The sequence below is a fragment of the Struthio camelus genome, chromosome 19 (genome assembly GCF_040807025.1).
Source record: "Struthio camelus isolate bStrCam1 chromosome 19, bStrCam1.hap1, whole genome shotgun sequence".
In the NCBI taxonomy this organism is placed as follows: Eukaryota; Metazoa; Chordata; class Aves; order Struthioniformes; family Struthionidae; genus Struthio; species Struthio camelus.
In genome coordinates, this window is record NC_090960.1 from 8,947,918 (window position 1) to 8,963,923 (window position 16,006).

The window sequence follows — 16,006 nt, forward strand, 5'->3', positions numbered from 1 at the left end:
TCAGAGGTCAGGAATAAGACTTTATTGTTTTCAGATTTCTTATCTGTGTCTAACTAATCAGTTATCTGTCAAAAGATGTTTAACATGAAGAGGCCAATTGCTCCTAGCTTTTTGTAACAGTAACCACTTAGAAAGCGGCTGCAATACAAGTTTCACTGGAATGAATCCAGGCACCACACAGATTTATGGTAGGAGAGCAGAAAGAAGTTTGGTTTACAAACCAAACAGAGGAACAGTTCTCAAAGGGACTTGATATAAAAGTGAAGGAAAGAAAAGCTCAGAGTAAAGTATGAAGAAAGAGGTACCATGAAGCTGATCAACCAGATGATGCTTGGGCCAGTTACTGCGTGACCTTTCCTTATGTCTAAAAAGAAACAGGCTTTACAGTGAACAGATACATCTGTCATCCAAGACCATGTCTGCTAGAAATTAGCACCACATGTACAAATACTCTTGAATGTTTCTTTCAGGTTGTACTTCCCCATTTCTCTTGTAAAAGCCCCCTGGCATCCAGAGGCAAACGGAATTAGTCAGAACACCAGAAATTCTCATTTTGTTTTCACGTTGCAAATATTAAATGCAACCAAGAAGTTCCTCCTCCTCCTCTTACCTCTGAGCCCAGAGTCCTCCTTAGAGCTGCCTTGTACTTTGAGAACTCACACATCAGACTAACTCGGAACAAAAAAAGAAGCATTCATCTTAAAATCATGGGAATTGCTAATTCCCCCCATTCATCTGACACACGCACCTCGCATGGAAAATTCCTACGACAACAACCACCCAATCATTCAAAACAGTTCTTCTGTTTCCACCTCTGTTAACTGCAATGCCTAAAAATGGAGAAACAACGCCAAGTCAAGACAACCAGTGAAGAGGAGTTAAAAAGCAGCTATAACAAACTGCTGTTGCAGCTTCCAGCTGCAACAGTCTGAGTAAAAACCCAAACATGGCTTGTGGAAACTTCCAAATACTTTATTTAGGAACAGTTCTGCCCAGGTGCTGTTGTTTTTCCTGCTTAATGAACACGATTACAGAACTACCCGCATTTTGAAAGCGCCTATCACCATAGCACCCAGGCTCTTTATAAAAATGCTGGCTTGTGTGACAGATGATCTGTCACTCAAGAACCTACTGATCTTCTGTTGCTTATTTCTCATATCAGGTACATCTACTGACTGACAATGAGGAAAAAGCAACAGATGAACTCCAGAAAAAGATCATCTTGTTTTCAGGCAAGGTTTAGATCAGAGACAAAATAAACATTGAGAGACCCAGCTTCCCACGAATAAGTAGCTATTCCTAATGCCAGCCATGAATAGTTAAGGTTCCCAGGAAAAGCCTTTTAGGAATAGGTTCTATACTGTATTTAGGCATTTAACGAAAAGTTATCAATGAGGATGGATTCTATCGGCCCAGAGTACAAATTCCGACAATATTCCACCACAGCTGGGATAACAATTAACATCTGATAAGGTACTTTTCATCCTTACTGATATGGAAAGAGGTTCTACTTTGTCATTTCTGAATGTTACATTTTTAAAAAATAAAGAGACTTCTCTTTACATAACTATATATACTTCTCAGTGGGGAGTGGGAGTCAAAAGGGAAGGAAAAGTTAGCCCCCTGGGCTATTGTTTCACGCCCACTGTGTAGGCAGCTTCATCCTGCTGTTTTAGTTCCGCATCTACCTTTGCCTCTGCTTCCCCACCACACCCAGAAAATTTCTGGATCAAATTACCAAATGATAATGTCAAACAACAGTGGGGGCGGGGGGGAGATGGGGAATCAAGATATACCCATGCCCTGGTCCATGGTAAGTATATGTGTACTGGCCCTGAATGAGCCACTGGTCACAAAGTGAGCTCCAACTTCTCCAAGCAGAATGGAATTTCTCTGTGCTCTAGATGTTTTCAGATATTTATAGTGTACTTATGTTCCTGACCAGACTGTTTGCCTTTAATACACTCGGAGAGAATATAAGTGCACAGACACATACACAGAACATAGGGAAGAAGATGGTAAAACCTCCCTCTGTCGGTTTCAGATGCAGATATTTATGTCCTAGAACCTCTTGGAGCTTTTCCTTCAATACAGAATAAAACCTCTGTTCCTCAGGGGGTCCTGGTTAACTTTTGAATCCGAAGATGCCCTTGATATATCCTGTAAGGCCACTCTTGGCCTTCTGCTCCACCTTGTCCTCCAGAGGTGGGAAAGCAACATGGTTAAGGGCCAGGTCAAAGAACAAGGGTTTGCATGGAATGGGCTGGAACCCCGGAGGGAAGTGCACCAGGCTGACTTGCTTGCTGACAAGAGAAGGATCCAGACAGAAAGTCTCAAACCGTTCAGAGAGTGGCTGAAAGAGACGAATGCAGAAACGCAAATTAAACACGTGTCGTATCACAGCTGACAGGGGCCAAACAAGTGAAAAGGAATAAGCGGCACTGAGCCAGCAGAAGCTGATGTTCTCATGTGTGATGTCTTGGGCCCTTGAAAATAGTCCTCTATTGTTAAAGCCTCACTGCAGGTTCTCTGGAAAGCCTTCCCAAGTGCAGGGAGAAAGCTAAAAAATGAAGACGCCACACCAGAAGCTGCAAGGGGCAGCCCAATCCCTACCTGAGGGACTCCACCCTCTAAACCATCTTCAGGACTTGTGGTAAGGAAAAGAAGCCTATTAAAACCTCTTAAATACACTAGTTGTAACAGAACTCCAACCAGCCCGAACCGTAAGAAACACTTGAGTAACAGCTTAAAAGCAGTATTAAGAACACTACTGAAATTCACAATGTCTGAGCTCTCAGCTCTTACCTTGCCATCCTTGACCTGAGATGGAGACTCAGTCTCATGAGTATCATTTGCATCTGCAAAATTGAGGAGAAGGTGGTAAGGATAACAGACTAGATCTCTGAAAACTAAGAGCGTCTCAGGAGTCAGCTGCCCTCTAAGCTTAGCTGTGAGCCTTACTTTCAGGGACACACAAGATGTTTTCAGGAGAAGCAATTCACTTTCTAGACTAGGAGAGTCACAGACTTTCGTTTCTAACCATCACAGCTCTCCAGTCTTGCATGGCTGCGAGAAGCTCTTGAGAGAAGTACAGATTTCAAGTTAAGCACAAAGCAGTAGATGACAAAAAGACAAGTGAGGTATGTTAAAGCAACAAAAGACAAGGCAGTCCATTATTTATCTTGGGTTTCTAGCAGCAGGCAGAGCGAAGCCAGCAGCCTAAGACACCACAAGGGTCATCCATTCCCCTGAAATTCCCCTAACCTTGTTCACATGGACGAAGAGCAGAATATCACTGCTTTCCCCCTTTTCAGTATTTCTCCTGGTTAGGGAAAAACTGAGGTGAGTAAGGACACTGGAAGCTAGTGCTATTACTGAATAACTGGTATCTACTGACTCCAATGTGTCTGCGGGGAAAAAAAATTAAACACTAACCAGGATGTTCTGTGCAGGTTACCAAAATAGGTGCAAGTCCTCATGAAGAGCTTTTGCATCTCTGGTCAGGGAATGAGACGCCAAGCGTCTAGTCAATGGTTGCCTAGCTGCACTGCACACAGCTAGAAAAGGCTAGGACTGTGAAGAAACAGTTTTCTAGAGCCTACGTAGACCAAAGTAAACGTGGGAAAACATTTGGCATTTCAGAAATGAAATAAAAGAAATGAAATAGTTGGAGGGATGTTATCCAAGCAAAGTGCAACTCACCTAATTGTTGCAATGATTGTGCAACTCACCTAATATAGCTGCTGCTTGCAAGGAGTATTTCTCTGCATTGACTTGAGTGATCAGATCCTGAACGTCAGGCAGCTCCTAGAGCATTACAGAAAACAAACAAAAAAAGACAAAACTATTTGAGACTCTGAAAGGTGCTGGAGTTTTAAGAGTTAGGGCAAAGTTAAAATCTGACAGAGTAAGGACTAAGTGCTGGTAAGCCTTCCCAGAGGAGAAAAACCTATGTTGTAGTCCTTCAGGCACTAGAGAAGTAGCATGACGTACAATCCAGATGTGAGAGAAACATGGAAAAGTATTCTAGCATTGTTACAGCAAGCCTGCCTCTCCTCCAAAGCGAGCGGCCAGTTGAAGCATTTGCATATCATTAGAAAAGTCTGTAGCATAATATATCAAGAAGTCACACTTAAAGACCAGACCTGAATTGTAATGGCCAGGTATCTAGTTGCCAATGTCAAGAGCTTCTTCCTTAACCATGGCTCCCCTTTACCTATGGCTTCCCTATGGTGAAGGATTGTGTTCCTACCTTCAAGCTGTTCTTGTAAGCTCCAGCTTCTGACTGAACTTCACTGGCATATTTCAGCACTCTCTCATATAAAACAAGAGCTTCACTCCACTTCTTTACCAGCACGTAGGACTGCGCAATGAAGAAACACCTGCAACAGTACACAGTTGATCCTTGATGCGTCCATATTCTTTGACGCTTTTGCCAATTCAAATCACTGATACCAGGAGACTATTACATAGCACTGGCCAGTTTCCCCTTAGCATTCTCCTTCATTTAAACAAAAGGACAGAGCAAACTGCATTTAAGCCCTGCACAGCACCTACAGGTGGAAGACTTAATGCCTGCTAAACAACCAGGCTGTTCTCAGTCACCTGTAAGCTTTGTACACTAGCGTCTTCAGTCCAATCTCTTTTTGGAAGTTCTTGTCCTCCTCTAGGCCAGGAAGCTGCGTCAGTTCCACAAGGTTCTGTGCAAAATAGAGTCAGAGTGATGAATTCAGGCAAGCTTTGTTTTCCTCTGGAATCTCCTGAAATAGAAAAAGCTGCCCTTTTCAACAGTCAGTAGCAAATTCTCATGGAAGCAGTTTCCAGTTTCCTAATTGTCAGAATGCTAACCTTGTGAAGGACACTTACAGAAACTAGTGAAAGTTTGACCTCAGGCCAGATTTCCTGACACGAACGGGTATTAGGACAAAAGACTCCTCAGATCTCACATGAGGTAATTCTTTCATAAGACATTTCCTTTCTCATTCACAACTCCTCCAGCCACAGGCTCCCACAGTTAATTTCTCACATAAATGTTAAATTGAGAAGCTGCTTATATTTAACTGCCATTTTCACTGGCCAGGAGAAACTATGGCAGCTATCAGGGTGCTGCATAAGTGTCAGAAAAACCACTGCCTGGTATAAAACCAAGGCTACCAGTCCTAGCAGCATTTTCTGCTCACAACTAAAAGCATTCTCTCATGGTCTGCCCAGATGTGAAACACCTTCAACAAGGTTACTGAAGGTACCAAGCTACTGTTCAAAAGTCATGGTCCAAAAGTCACCTGCAGCTGCCATATTTTATGCAATACCTTTTCATACCAAAGTTTCCCAGTCAGTGAAAAGAATTAGATTTGCTTTCCCTAGTATTACCTGCAAGATGATATCATAAAGACGAATCAGGTCCTGAGGCCGTGGTGTGCGCTTGCCATCCTCTTCTGACCGCTGCTGCTGCAGCAGTGCCTTCTGCAAAGACTTTGCCATGCTCTCATTGCGCTTGATGGCTGTCGACAGCTTGATGTAAGTCAAATAACTAAAAAGATACCATTAACAGACTATCAGAACTACTTACTCTTTGCTCTGAAAAAAGATCCTCCCTCATAAGTCAGCTGATCTTACTATGGGAAAAAACATCCGAAAGATCAGCATAAGAGTCTTAAGTAAAATGTTTTCAAAGCTGCATGAATCAAATCCTAATCTGTGCAGTCATTCTTTCAGATCTGAGGGGCCCAGGACAGAAAGAGACAAACAAACAAAACAAAACCCCACACACTTATAAGGTGACTGAACCCGACAGAAGAGTATGACTTCTTCACACCAGTACGGGCAGCTGTGTCTGCTTATTACCTGTGTAAGTACTGGATGTTGGACACCTTCCCAGAATCCATTTCCAGAGAGTGCTCCCGCTGCTTCTGCAACAATTGGACAAAACACTGCATGATTTACTTAGATTGGCAGCTGGGGGAAAAAACATCAGAAACAACGCAAAGTTTGGATAAAACTAGGGAAGTTACATCAGGCTTCTGGGTAAAAACATGAGGGCTTCTACACAGTTATTTACCCTCTCCAATTCTGAAGAGGATCAAATCAAAGATGATCAGCTCTTTTGTGGCTTTTCGTTAAAGAAAATCCAAAAGCCACTTCTGCTCTTAACAGAGTTCAACAATAAAAAAGCAGTCCCAAAGAGACACTATGCTGTTGAAAGTAGAAACATTGGTGCCTGATACTTACCTGGTCCGGTTTCAGATCTTCCCGAACAGCCTGAATGGCATCTCTACACTCACTGAGTAAAGATTCAAACAAACGTTCCTTTGTTTCTTCATTTTCTGCCTAAGAGCAAAGGAAAGTCAAAACACACCTATTAGACCTTTTCCTATTTTTCATCCCATGAAGCAAGAATTAACAGAGGAGATCAAACCAAACGTCTCTCAAATTACTGCTTTAAGTCCTGTGGGTAACTAGAACTCCAATCTGCACCCGTTTGCAATATATCCTAGGGGACAAATTGTCAGAAATCGCAGGGAACCTGGTCAGCGCTGAGAATGCAGCAGCATTGAAGGCCTAGCACAGGCAGCTCTGATCTCCTCATCCGTACGCCCTTGCCTTCCTAGCAACTCCTTTCCCTTCCAGAATGGCACCCACATTGCTTAGAGAACAGCTGAGGTTGGACTGCACTGTGGGAAGGCCACAGCAACAGAAGAGCTGAGTGTTACTGAGCTGGCAAACTACCAATGCAGACTGCTCCTGTTATACTGATTTAACATTTCTAGTGTGGTAATAACATCTAGATGATTCGCTGCTCTACACTCCTACTCTAGTAATGCTCACAGTGGCAATAATTTGCTTGTTCTAGGCATTTTTTAAAAAAATTAAACCTGTATTTCAGTAGCAGGAGCGACTGAGTAGTTTTTCTGCTGTCACCGCAAGTTTTGTCAAAAAGCAAAGCAGTTTTTGGCCTTCTGCCCCCATAGCAAAATTTGAAAACACCTTTTAAGAACAAGTTGAAGCCTGCTCCTTGCCTAACGGACTGGCACGTCACATACCCAATTAAACAACGCACCCAAAACCATTCGTTCTGCTGACTGAGAAGATAACCAGACGGGGATCATAATTCTCTTACTGATTCTGCAAGGGAAAACTGCTCATAAACAAATCCCAACCTTACCAATTGAAGGAGCGGTTAATTTGGAAAGAAAGATGTCAGCATTGTGTCACATGACCTCCATATCATATAACAACAGAAGATGAACATTTGCTGCAACAAACCTGCAATTGCTTAGACCAGTAAAGAACTGTTAAAAAAAAAATTTGTGTTAACTCCACTAGGGTAGAGCTCCACCTTCTCTTCCTCTAGGAGCTAGAATGTCTACAAAAAGCTGCTGAGCATTACCCTTCAAAGCCTCTCCCCTTTTCATTAAAGAATGTTATTTTTACTCTCTCATAAAGCCTTAGGTATCTTGACCTGAGATGAAGAGGTTTGGTGGGTGTTTTTTGTTTTTTTGGGTTTTTTTTTTTTTTTTGAGATTTGCTGCAAGTATTTTTAAGGTGGGACTAACTACTGAGAATAACCAGAGACAAGTCTGGCAACATTCTCAACCTCACCCAGAGGAGCACAGCAATTTCACTGTACGCACAAAAATGAAAACAGACATAGCTAAATCATCAGTCAAGCACAAACAGAGAAAGGGCTGGGCCATGCAATGAAACAAAGGCTTTCCTTTATAAGCAAGGACTCCTAAGGTTAAACTGACTGTATGTGCATAAATACATGCATGTTTGAGTTGGTTGATACCAGATCACACAATTGAGATACAAGCGCTACAGCTGGTGATAAAGTGGGGTGATGGAATAGCACAGGTTTGCTTTTAAAGTGATCAACGGAACTGAAAACAGAACTTACCCACAAACCCACTTCTGGAAGTCTAGGAGTGATCATTTCTAATTCTTTCCTTGTTCTAAAAGGCTGTACATCATCTCTGAAAATTATTACGACTCATTTTTGGTACAGTCCTAGCCACTACAGATGATCACAGACTCCTTAAGGGAATACCAGATATGAGCATGCTTTTGTCACTCTGCCCTTTAGCCTTCTCACTTTTACCTGGTTAAAGTCAATGCGGCCCTTCAAGTCACAATTCGAATTCAAGTCTACAAGGGACAAGAGGGATCACACAAGCAATTTCAAATGTGGATTCATATTTCATACTGCTGCTGTGCTGCTCAGCTCTCACCATTACTAGTTGCGACCTGGTGCCACACAACTCCTCTATTTAATCAGAACTTCCAAGGAACACAAAGCAAGATGGAAACAAATTCAGATCGCTGTTCTGCCACTGCTTTGTGGAACAAGGAGGGCAATTAAACTGAAAAGCCCCAAGTGTTAGCCTTGCAGGAAGGAAATTAAATGAGGAAACATTGAACTCCAAGCTACACTTCCACCTGCTGGCCATGTTAATGTACTACCTACATCATTCTTTTAAAGAAATGCAACCATTATTAAAAAAAAATAAATTCAGCAACATAATACTTCTGATAAGACTGGTACCACTAAAGTTTCCTACCCAGACATATCCCATTTAACCTACTTCTGCTAACTTAACGCTATGTTCTGCTCTGGTCCACTTACCTCATACCTTCTTAGGGTCTTAATTTTATCATTTAAATTGGTATTTATCCTCATTTTTTCCTGGTGATAAATGGTGTTTGATGCTACAAAGGGCCCACCTTTAGCGGCGCTGCAATTGTTACTAAAGACCTTTTAACTGCCTTTTTAAGCAGCAAGGGCTCTGTATGCACCACTGGGAAGGAGAAGACACTATCTGGGCACCATTTCCAAGGGAAAAGTACTATATGAAAATCTTGGCAGCAGTGCAATACTATGACATGCATTGTGTGTGCCTACTGCAAGCGTTTCAGAACTGTCCGTTACATTTGAGATGAATTTAGCCCCTGACATTTAGCAATCCGCTTCCTGCTTTTGAAGATTTGCCTAACTCAGCAAGAGAATGCTACAAACCTCACAGCAGCTGCTTTCCATTGCTGAAAAAACATGAGCAATACAGACCTTTTTTTTTTTCTGGTTGCTCTGCAGTTTGAGCATTTAGGTGAGATACCTCAGGAAATAAGAACAGTAATTCAAAAGCAGTTAATCTCAAAATTGTAATCCTCACTTCAAAGCAATTTACAAAACAACTGTCAACCTGCCACTGAAACATAGTACTTCTGGGTAGAACCACGTGTTCAAAAGAGCAGTAATACCCAGTGACTCAGTAGAACAGGTCTCCCAAACTAACGCTTGTTGGTAAATTGTGGGAGCTGTCCCCAACTGCCACTCAAGCTTTGGGTTACAGCCAACTTTTCCTTTTAGCCTTCTGACCCAAAGTTTGCGAAAAGATTATTTAAAATCATTTCATCCAGGTATCAGGCATTTTCTTACACACTGGAGGAAATAGGACTGTTAGAACACTGGCACTGGAGATGGCTTCCAGGTTACCTGAGCAATGGCTGCTTCGTTGTCGGCCAGCCCCAGTAAGAAGATCCTCACTTTGTCTATCTTCACTGGGACAGTTCTTCCTCTCCACTCCACCTCGCTCATGGTGGCTGCCTGCTTTGCTCGAGTTTGGGTAATCAGTGCCTGCAAAGAATGGACTGAAATTATGAGCCTGAACTTAAAGGCTCCAAAATTGGACCTTTTAAACCTCACACTAGACTTGACTTCTTTTTGAAATCAAAGGGCTTTTTATGGAAGTGTGGTTTTCCATGGGGGGGGGGGGGGGGCCTCACTTGCTCTTTTCTGATAGGTATTGGTCTCCTGAAAGGTATGTTGCAGCAGTATTTACGTTCAACAAAATAACATTTGCATGCTTCAGACTGAAACGTTCAGTAAATTACCTCCAGCTTTTCTGCAAGAAGACCTTCAGTGCCACCAGATCTCAGTCTCATCTGCATCAACTCACTGATAGCAGACTGGTCACCTGAGGAAAATTAACAAATGGAGATCCCATTTCCACCCAAGTTCAAAAATCGGTCTTTGATACATAAAAGCTAATCAATAGATTTTATACTAGAGATCTGGGCGCAAGCGAGGTGAGACTGCAATTCCCTTCTGCCTTTATAAGCAAACTAACCAAAAACATATTTAGTCATTTTACACAAAACCAGATGCAGTGTTGCACAATTAGTGTAATTTCTCCGCTGCTAAACCGACCCAGACTGTGCCATACTTGCCCAAAGTATCACTAAGGACTCACTCCATATCACTTTGGACCAATATTTAACTATCAAGTTGGTATTCTTTTCCTACAAGCAAACCTTGCTTTTTGTTGAAGATCAGGTACCCGACTTTCCTTACCAATATTATAGGCACAGTAGCGAATGTTGGGAGAGATCTCTTCCACACGCTGGTTATACAGCACAGCTTGTTCTTCTGTGAAAGCATTGGCCAGTTTTTCATATATGGTCCTACAGCAAAGAACACAGATTAACACTGCAGCGTGCGTGTTTTTTTAAGATGCTAACATAAAGGAACAGGTTTCGTCTGTACTTTGCAGGATGCTGTTTCTTCAGTAACACTGCCCATTTGGCACAATTAACTAAGCAACTTCCAGAGTTATTGTACATACAGTACATAAACAGTATTGGACCAGTCTGGTGAGTTTTACTAAATGAAGTTGCTGAAGTGAGGGAACTCACTTGCATTTGTTGAAAGCCTCCATCGCTGCCTTCCACTCCTGATGTTCAAAACGAAGCATTCCTGTGAGATAAGCCATGTATGCCTGCAGACAGCGCAAGGGCAAACAAGTTAATCTCTAGAAGACTGACTGCCTAGTTTGTACAACCTTTAGCACGAAGGGTGCTGCGACATTTAGGGTATGTGATTAAACTCCTTGACCTTTCCGTTTGGACCGCTCATTGAAAGCAACTGATTTGGCTTACAAGTTACTAGCTAACTGTTTTAAGTGACATTTCTACATTTCCAAGGAGATGGAATCCTCAGTATGGTCCACTGAGAGCAAAAAACCCCCTTTTTTCAGCAAGAAGTTACAAAATAGAAGTTTTCATCAGGTAAGCACCACCGTAGCCCCTGTTTGCAGAGGCTGGTGTCCACAATACAACTGCTTTCTGTGTTCCAGGAACTGGAGTCACAAGGCTTGCGTTCTAGCTGGCTACTTTAGGACACTAAACAGATAGATTTAAACAGTTGTTCTTAATAGATAAGCACAGTTTCTTAGGCTGCGTTGCATTATCTTACTCACTCCCAATTCTTTTTACTTTTATAAAACCTATTGCTTTTCAAAGCAAGGATGATCACCAGACATGCTTAAACAGATTCTAGCTGCTTGGCTCAGGCCACGGGTTATTTCTACAATTCTAGCAGCACCAACAGTGAATCCAATCTATTTAAAGGAAGACATCATCCAATTCAAGAATCGGTCAATTTAATTACCTGTCACTAGATGAGAATAATCTGTTCACCTAAAAGCCAAAGGTTTCTCGTTCAGCTTTTGTTGTAAAAAAAAGATCAAAGCATTAGCGATTACCTGGGCTTCCAGCTTTGTTTTGGCATCTACTCGATTACTTTCACACAGTCGCTCCAGCTCCTCAGCATGTTTCACAGCTTTGCGCAGGCGAGACAGCAAGTGAAATCGTTTGCGGGGTTCTGTATTTGCTTCCTGTTTAAGCTGCATGGCATAACTCCAGGCTCTCTCTGCATCCATCAGAATCAACAGCAAATACCTACAGGGCAGAGGAAGTTTACTGATACTGCGATGATGTTCAAATCACTACTCCCGTGTCACCTTTAGTTCCTTGCCACGTGATCTGAAAAGTTTGGTAACAAAACTTTGGCTTGGATAATAAGTAGATGCTTTTATCTCTTCATGTGAAGAAGTAAATAAAATTGCATTACCCCCAACTCTTTTCTACTATATTTCGCATCACAGAAGTGTAACTACTCAATTGACGAAGAGAATTCGATACCATTCTGTAACATCACAAACCTTTTGAAAACAGATTGCTGGTTCTAGGTTGGTTTCCAAACTAGTTAGTATGGGTAAACAAGTCTGTTTTCCCCACAGTTAATGCTATAACGCATCTGGCTTCTTAACAACGCAGGCGAAGACAGTGTCATGTTTTCTTCCCCCACAAGAAAAGACGACAACACAGCACACAAGTGTTTCTAAAAGCTGGGAAATAAGCCCAAGACCATGGGTACTGTCTGTGTATTCTATTGGACAAGCATTCTGTCCAAAACCGAAAAACTAAGTAAAACTTGCAACGCGGTATTTTCGTTCAACAGATTATGCCTCCCATCACATTCTTGCTGGCTACAGTACTCAGCTATCAGCACTCAGGTGGCTACCTTGCAGCAAGTCTAAGCATTTCCTTTTTAATATCTAATTAGTCTTTACTGCTTATGAGAAGAACCATTCAATAGCTATGTTAAGTGAAAGAAGGAACTATCTGCTGCTCCCTCTTCTCTCACTCATTCACAAGATGAAGCAGAACCTGAGCAATCTCTCTTCTCCTAGCACTGCAGCCCGAACTTTGATTTTTTTATTACTATCAACAACACACATCTCTGAGTATATTGTACACAACAGTATTCCCCTGACACCCACATGAAAATAAATTACAGAAATAAAAGAAATGATTCATGAATATATTAAATGCTGGATTCTATTTTGTGACAGTACCTGTTGTCTGAAAGAATCTCTTCTGTTACTTTCTTCCCAGTGAACTTATGCCTGTTTCCCATCTTGAAGTTGAGAGTTTTTCGGAGCCGCCTTAGCCTACGGGAGCAATAACCCCTAAGGAAAAGACGACAGACAGACAGTTTGGCCAAAGAGCAATTTTATTTCTGCTTACTGCTTTCTGCAACCAGAGAAAGAGAAGCACTAGAGGCTGTGACATACAATATTTAACTAAGACATCCGTATGTGAGATACAAGAAAGAACTTGTAAACCTTTATTCTTGTTGTAAGACAGAATAAAAGTAAAAGAAAAACAAGAGAACATGTAATAGCTATCGATCTTGAAAAAACAGAACGATGTTCTCCTTACTGTCTAACGCTTTATGTAAGTTTATTGAAAAATCATTTCTGGAAGAACACAGTGATTACTAGTAAGGTGTTGCCAAACAAGCTCTTAAAGGACAACGCAGAAACAAGAGCTAGTTTTTTTTTTTTTATCTTCCTAAATGGAAGACTCACAGCACATCTTGTCCAGTAAGGAGGGGGGGGGGGGGGAAGAAATAAAGAAATGTGTGCATCACTTCATACGAAGCAAAAGGATATTTCTTTGGCAGATAATTTTTGTTGACTGCTACAGTGGATTTATATTTTAAATGAGTTTGTGCTAATATACCAAGTCACACTAGCTGCATGATAGACAGTAACTCCAAGACATCCATACAGCTTACTAACCTGTACCTCTGGAAGTCTCCATGTCGTAAACCGTGCTGCTGTTGAGATTCCTTCACAATCTGAAGGACTGCAATTTGAATTAAGGAAGTCTGACAGTACAGTTTGTTTTCAGCTCATCATTCTAGCCCAAAATAACACAAGTTTGGGCTATAAGTTCTGTTAAGCAAGTACACTTTGAACAGAGATTGGTAACAGCACCCAAAAGGCTCATAAAAACACAGAGCTGAGACAACTGAGAGGTTTAAAAGAACTCGTTTCTCCACTGCCTGTTATAGAGCTTTAGGATTAACATCAAGACCAGGACTAAGGAACTGCCACAAGCATCTTCTCTTACAGATAACCATAAGAGTCCTGTTGTCAGTGGTGCTGTTTCTGGATAACAAGCGAAGCAAGCTACACCAGCAGAAGCATCTAGGCCAATAAAACTGACTGCCCTAACTACATTACTCACCCACCCCCCCACCCCCCCGCCAACAGGCCATCCCTCAGCTTGTGACACAGTTACGCTGGCAAAACTGAAAAACAGAGAAGCCTTTCTTCCCTGAACATTCCATCTCTCAAGAAGGCACAGGTGCTGCTACACCAAGCAGAACCAGCACTGTATTCCTGACACAGCTTTCCACAAAAAAAACTGCTTTCTAAACACTGAGAACCTCAAAAAGAGCTGTTGTGAGGTATTCGTTATTATTCTTATTTTCTACTGAATTTTTTAACACGTTTCAAGTTTTACTGCATATTACTTTAGTAAGTACTCCCTAACGGAATGCACTTGCCCGTGATTTGCTCTAGCATTCCTCACTTCATGATTTCTATCGAGTCCACTCATTCATTAGCATACCTGATGCTTTCTGTGCATCTTGTGCTTAGATGCTCTACCAAATAAAAACACGCTTTATTCTAGTAAATTTGACAAGACGTTACTCTTTCAGTTTACAGGCCAGAGTTTTTATTCTGGGAAAGAAGATCTCCATTATAAGCAAGAAGTCTCTGGCAGTGTTTATTTACATCCAAAATTTTCCCTTTTAAGCAATACCAAAAAGCCTTTAAAAATACCAAACTGTGTAACAACCCCCATCAAACAAAATACTATTATTACAGCTACAGAAAAAGAAGATGCCAGACTTCAAGGTTAACATGGGAGATCTTTATCTAAGTGTTTTTTGGGGGGAATAAACCTAAAAGTCTCCATTGTTTAAGTAGCAAAAACCTGCATCATCAGTTACTACATTAAATTATTTTGTATTTGTGAAGCAAATAAGGCAAACTGTAATGCCTGAACACTGCTCAGGGTAGACACTTTAGTCCTCGCTACTATCTACATGAAATTCTTTTCAGGCTCTCTTTCAGCCTGTGTAGTTACTCACTAAATCCACACTATCTATTCTATTTAGAGTTTCGCTGTTAGGTATTCCTAACATTGCCACGTCTGCCTTTTACTGCGCGGTTACCATCTCCACAGCACTTGCCATATGCTAAACGGAAAACTGCAGCCTTATTTCACTTGGGTTTTCCTCTTACTACAAGAGGAAACTCAGCTCTATCACAGCTGCGCAGCTGGACTAGTTTCACATGAAATTTTCACACAGGAAGAAGCCAACAGCTTTACATGCCACATCAGATTTTAGACGTGCTAAACCCGGAGGAGCCAGTCTGCCATCTCAGCATACCAGTTAGACCTCCTTTATCCACTATCACCCACTTCCAACGTTAACATCACCAAAAGAAGATTCCTGACACCCTACACCTAAAGCATGCAGCCCGGCACAGAGTTCCGCTTCGGGGGCTGACGATTTCTGTCACGCGGCTCGGAAGGAGAAGCTGAAAAGGTAAAGAATAAAGCCGCAATTCAGCCATGCGAAGCTGACACCCCCATTTCATCCCGTCACTGCCGCGCTGGCCCGAGCACCGCACCGCGACGGCGCCCGCCCCTCCTTCGCCCCGACGCGGGTCCCACACGCCGGCTCTCGCCCCACCGCCGCGCCGGGACGAAGCCCAAGCGGGTGAAGGAGGCCTGGGCCCACGCCCCGCCGGCCGGGGGGAGCCGCCAGCCCCTCGCCCCGGCGCCGCGGGGGCGGCGGAGCCCGCCCGGCCCGGGCCCCGCTCCCTGCTCCCCGCTCCCGCCCCGCCTCACGGGGCCGGGCCTGCCACGTCCCGCCGCCCCGCAGGATGCTCTCCAGGCCCAGGCTGTCGCCGAAGCTGCCGGCCCGCGGCCCCGCCGGCCTCTCGTTCTCCTTGTTCTCCTCCGCGCTGCCGCCGCCGCCTCCCGTCCCGCCTCGGCCGCCGCCGCCGCCGCCACCGGCGGGGCCCTGCCGCTCCGCCGCCATCTTGCGCCCCGGCCGCCGCCGCCGCGCTGCATCATGGGCCGGGGGAGGAGAGCCGCCCGCCGAGGCCATGGCGAGTGCTACCGCGCTGCCGCCGCGGGGGCCGATGGGATAGGGGAGGACCGCCGCGGGGCGGGGGGCCGGGGCTGCCCGCGCCGGCTGGGCGGAGGCGGAGGCGGCGGCGGCGGAGGCGTGGCGGGGGGGGCGGGGCGGGGCGGACTGCGCGCTGCTCCGCGGGAGGGGGCCTCCGGCAGCGCACGGCGG

At 43.6% G+C, this 16,006-nt stretch overlaps 1 protein-coding gene across 1 annotated transcript; it reads right to left on the bottom strand.

The window, feature by feature from the left end:
- On the bottom strand, nucleotides 1-15,764 carry SRP68 (signal recognition particle 68). Its single transcript, XM_068913285.1, has 16 exons — nucleotides 15,592-15,764; nucleotides 13,422-13,488; nucleotides 12,693-12,806; nucleotides 11,538-11,733; nucleotides 10,690-10,772; nucleotides 10,349-10,458; nucleotides 9,889-9,971; nucleotides 9,491-9,631; nucleotides 6,229-6,327; nucleotides 5,845-5,909; nucleotides 5,371-5,530; nucleotides 4,606-4,700; nucleotides 4,253-4,382; nucleotides 3,732-3,807; nucleotides 2,806-2,858; nucleotides 1-2,353 (listed from the first exon to the last, which is right to left on the bottom strand). The coding sequence occupies exons 1-16, from the start codon at nucleotides 15,743-15,745 to the stop codon at nucleotides 2,126-2,128; spliced, it is 1,854 nt and encodes a 617-aa protein (XP_068769386.1). The 5' UTR covers nucleotides 15,746-15,764; the 3' UTR covers nucleotides 1-2,125.
- Between the last annotated feature and the right edge of the window lie 242 nt (nucleotides 15,765-16,006).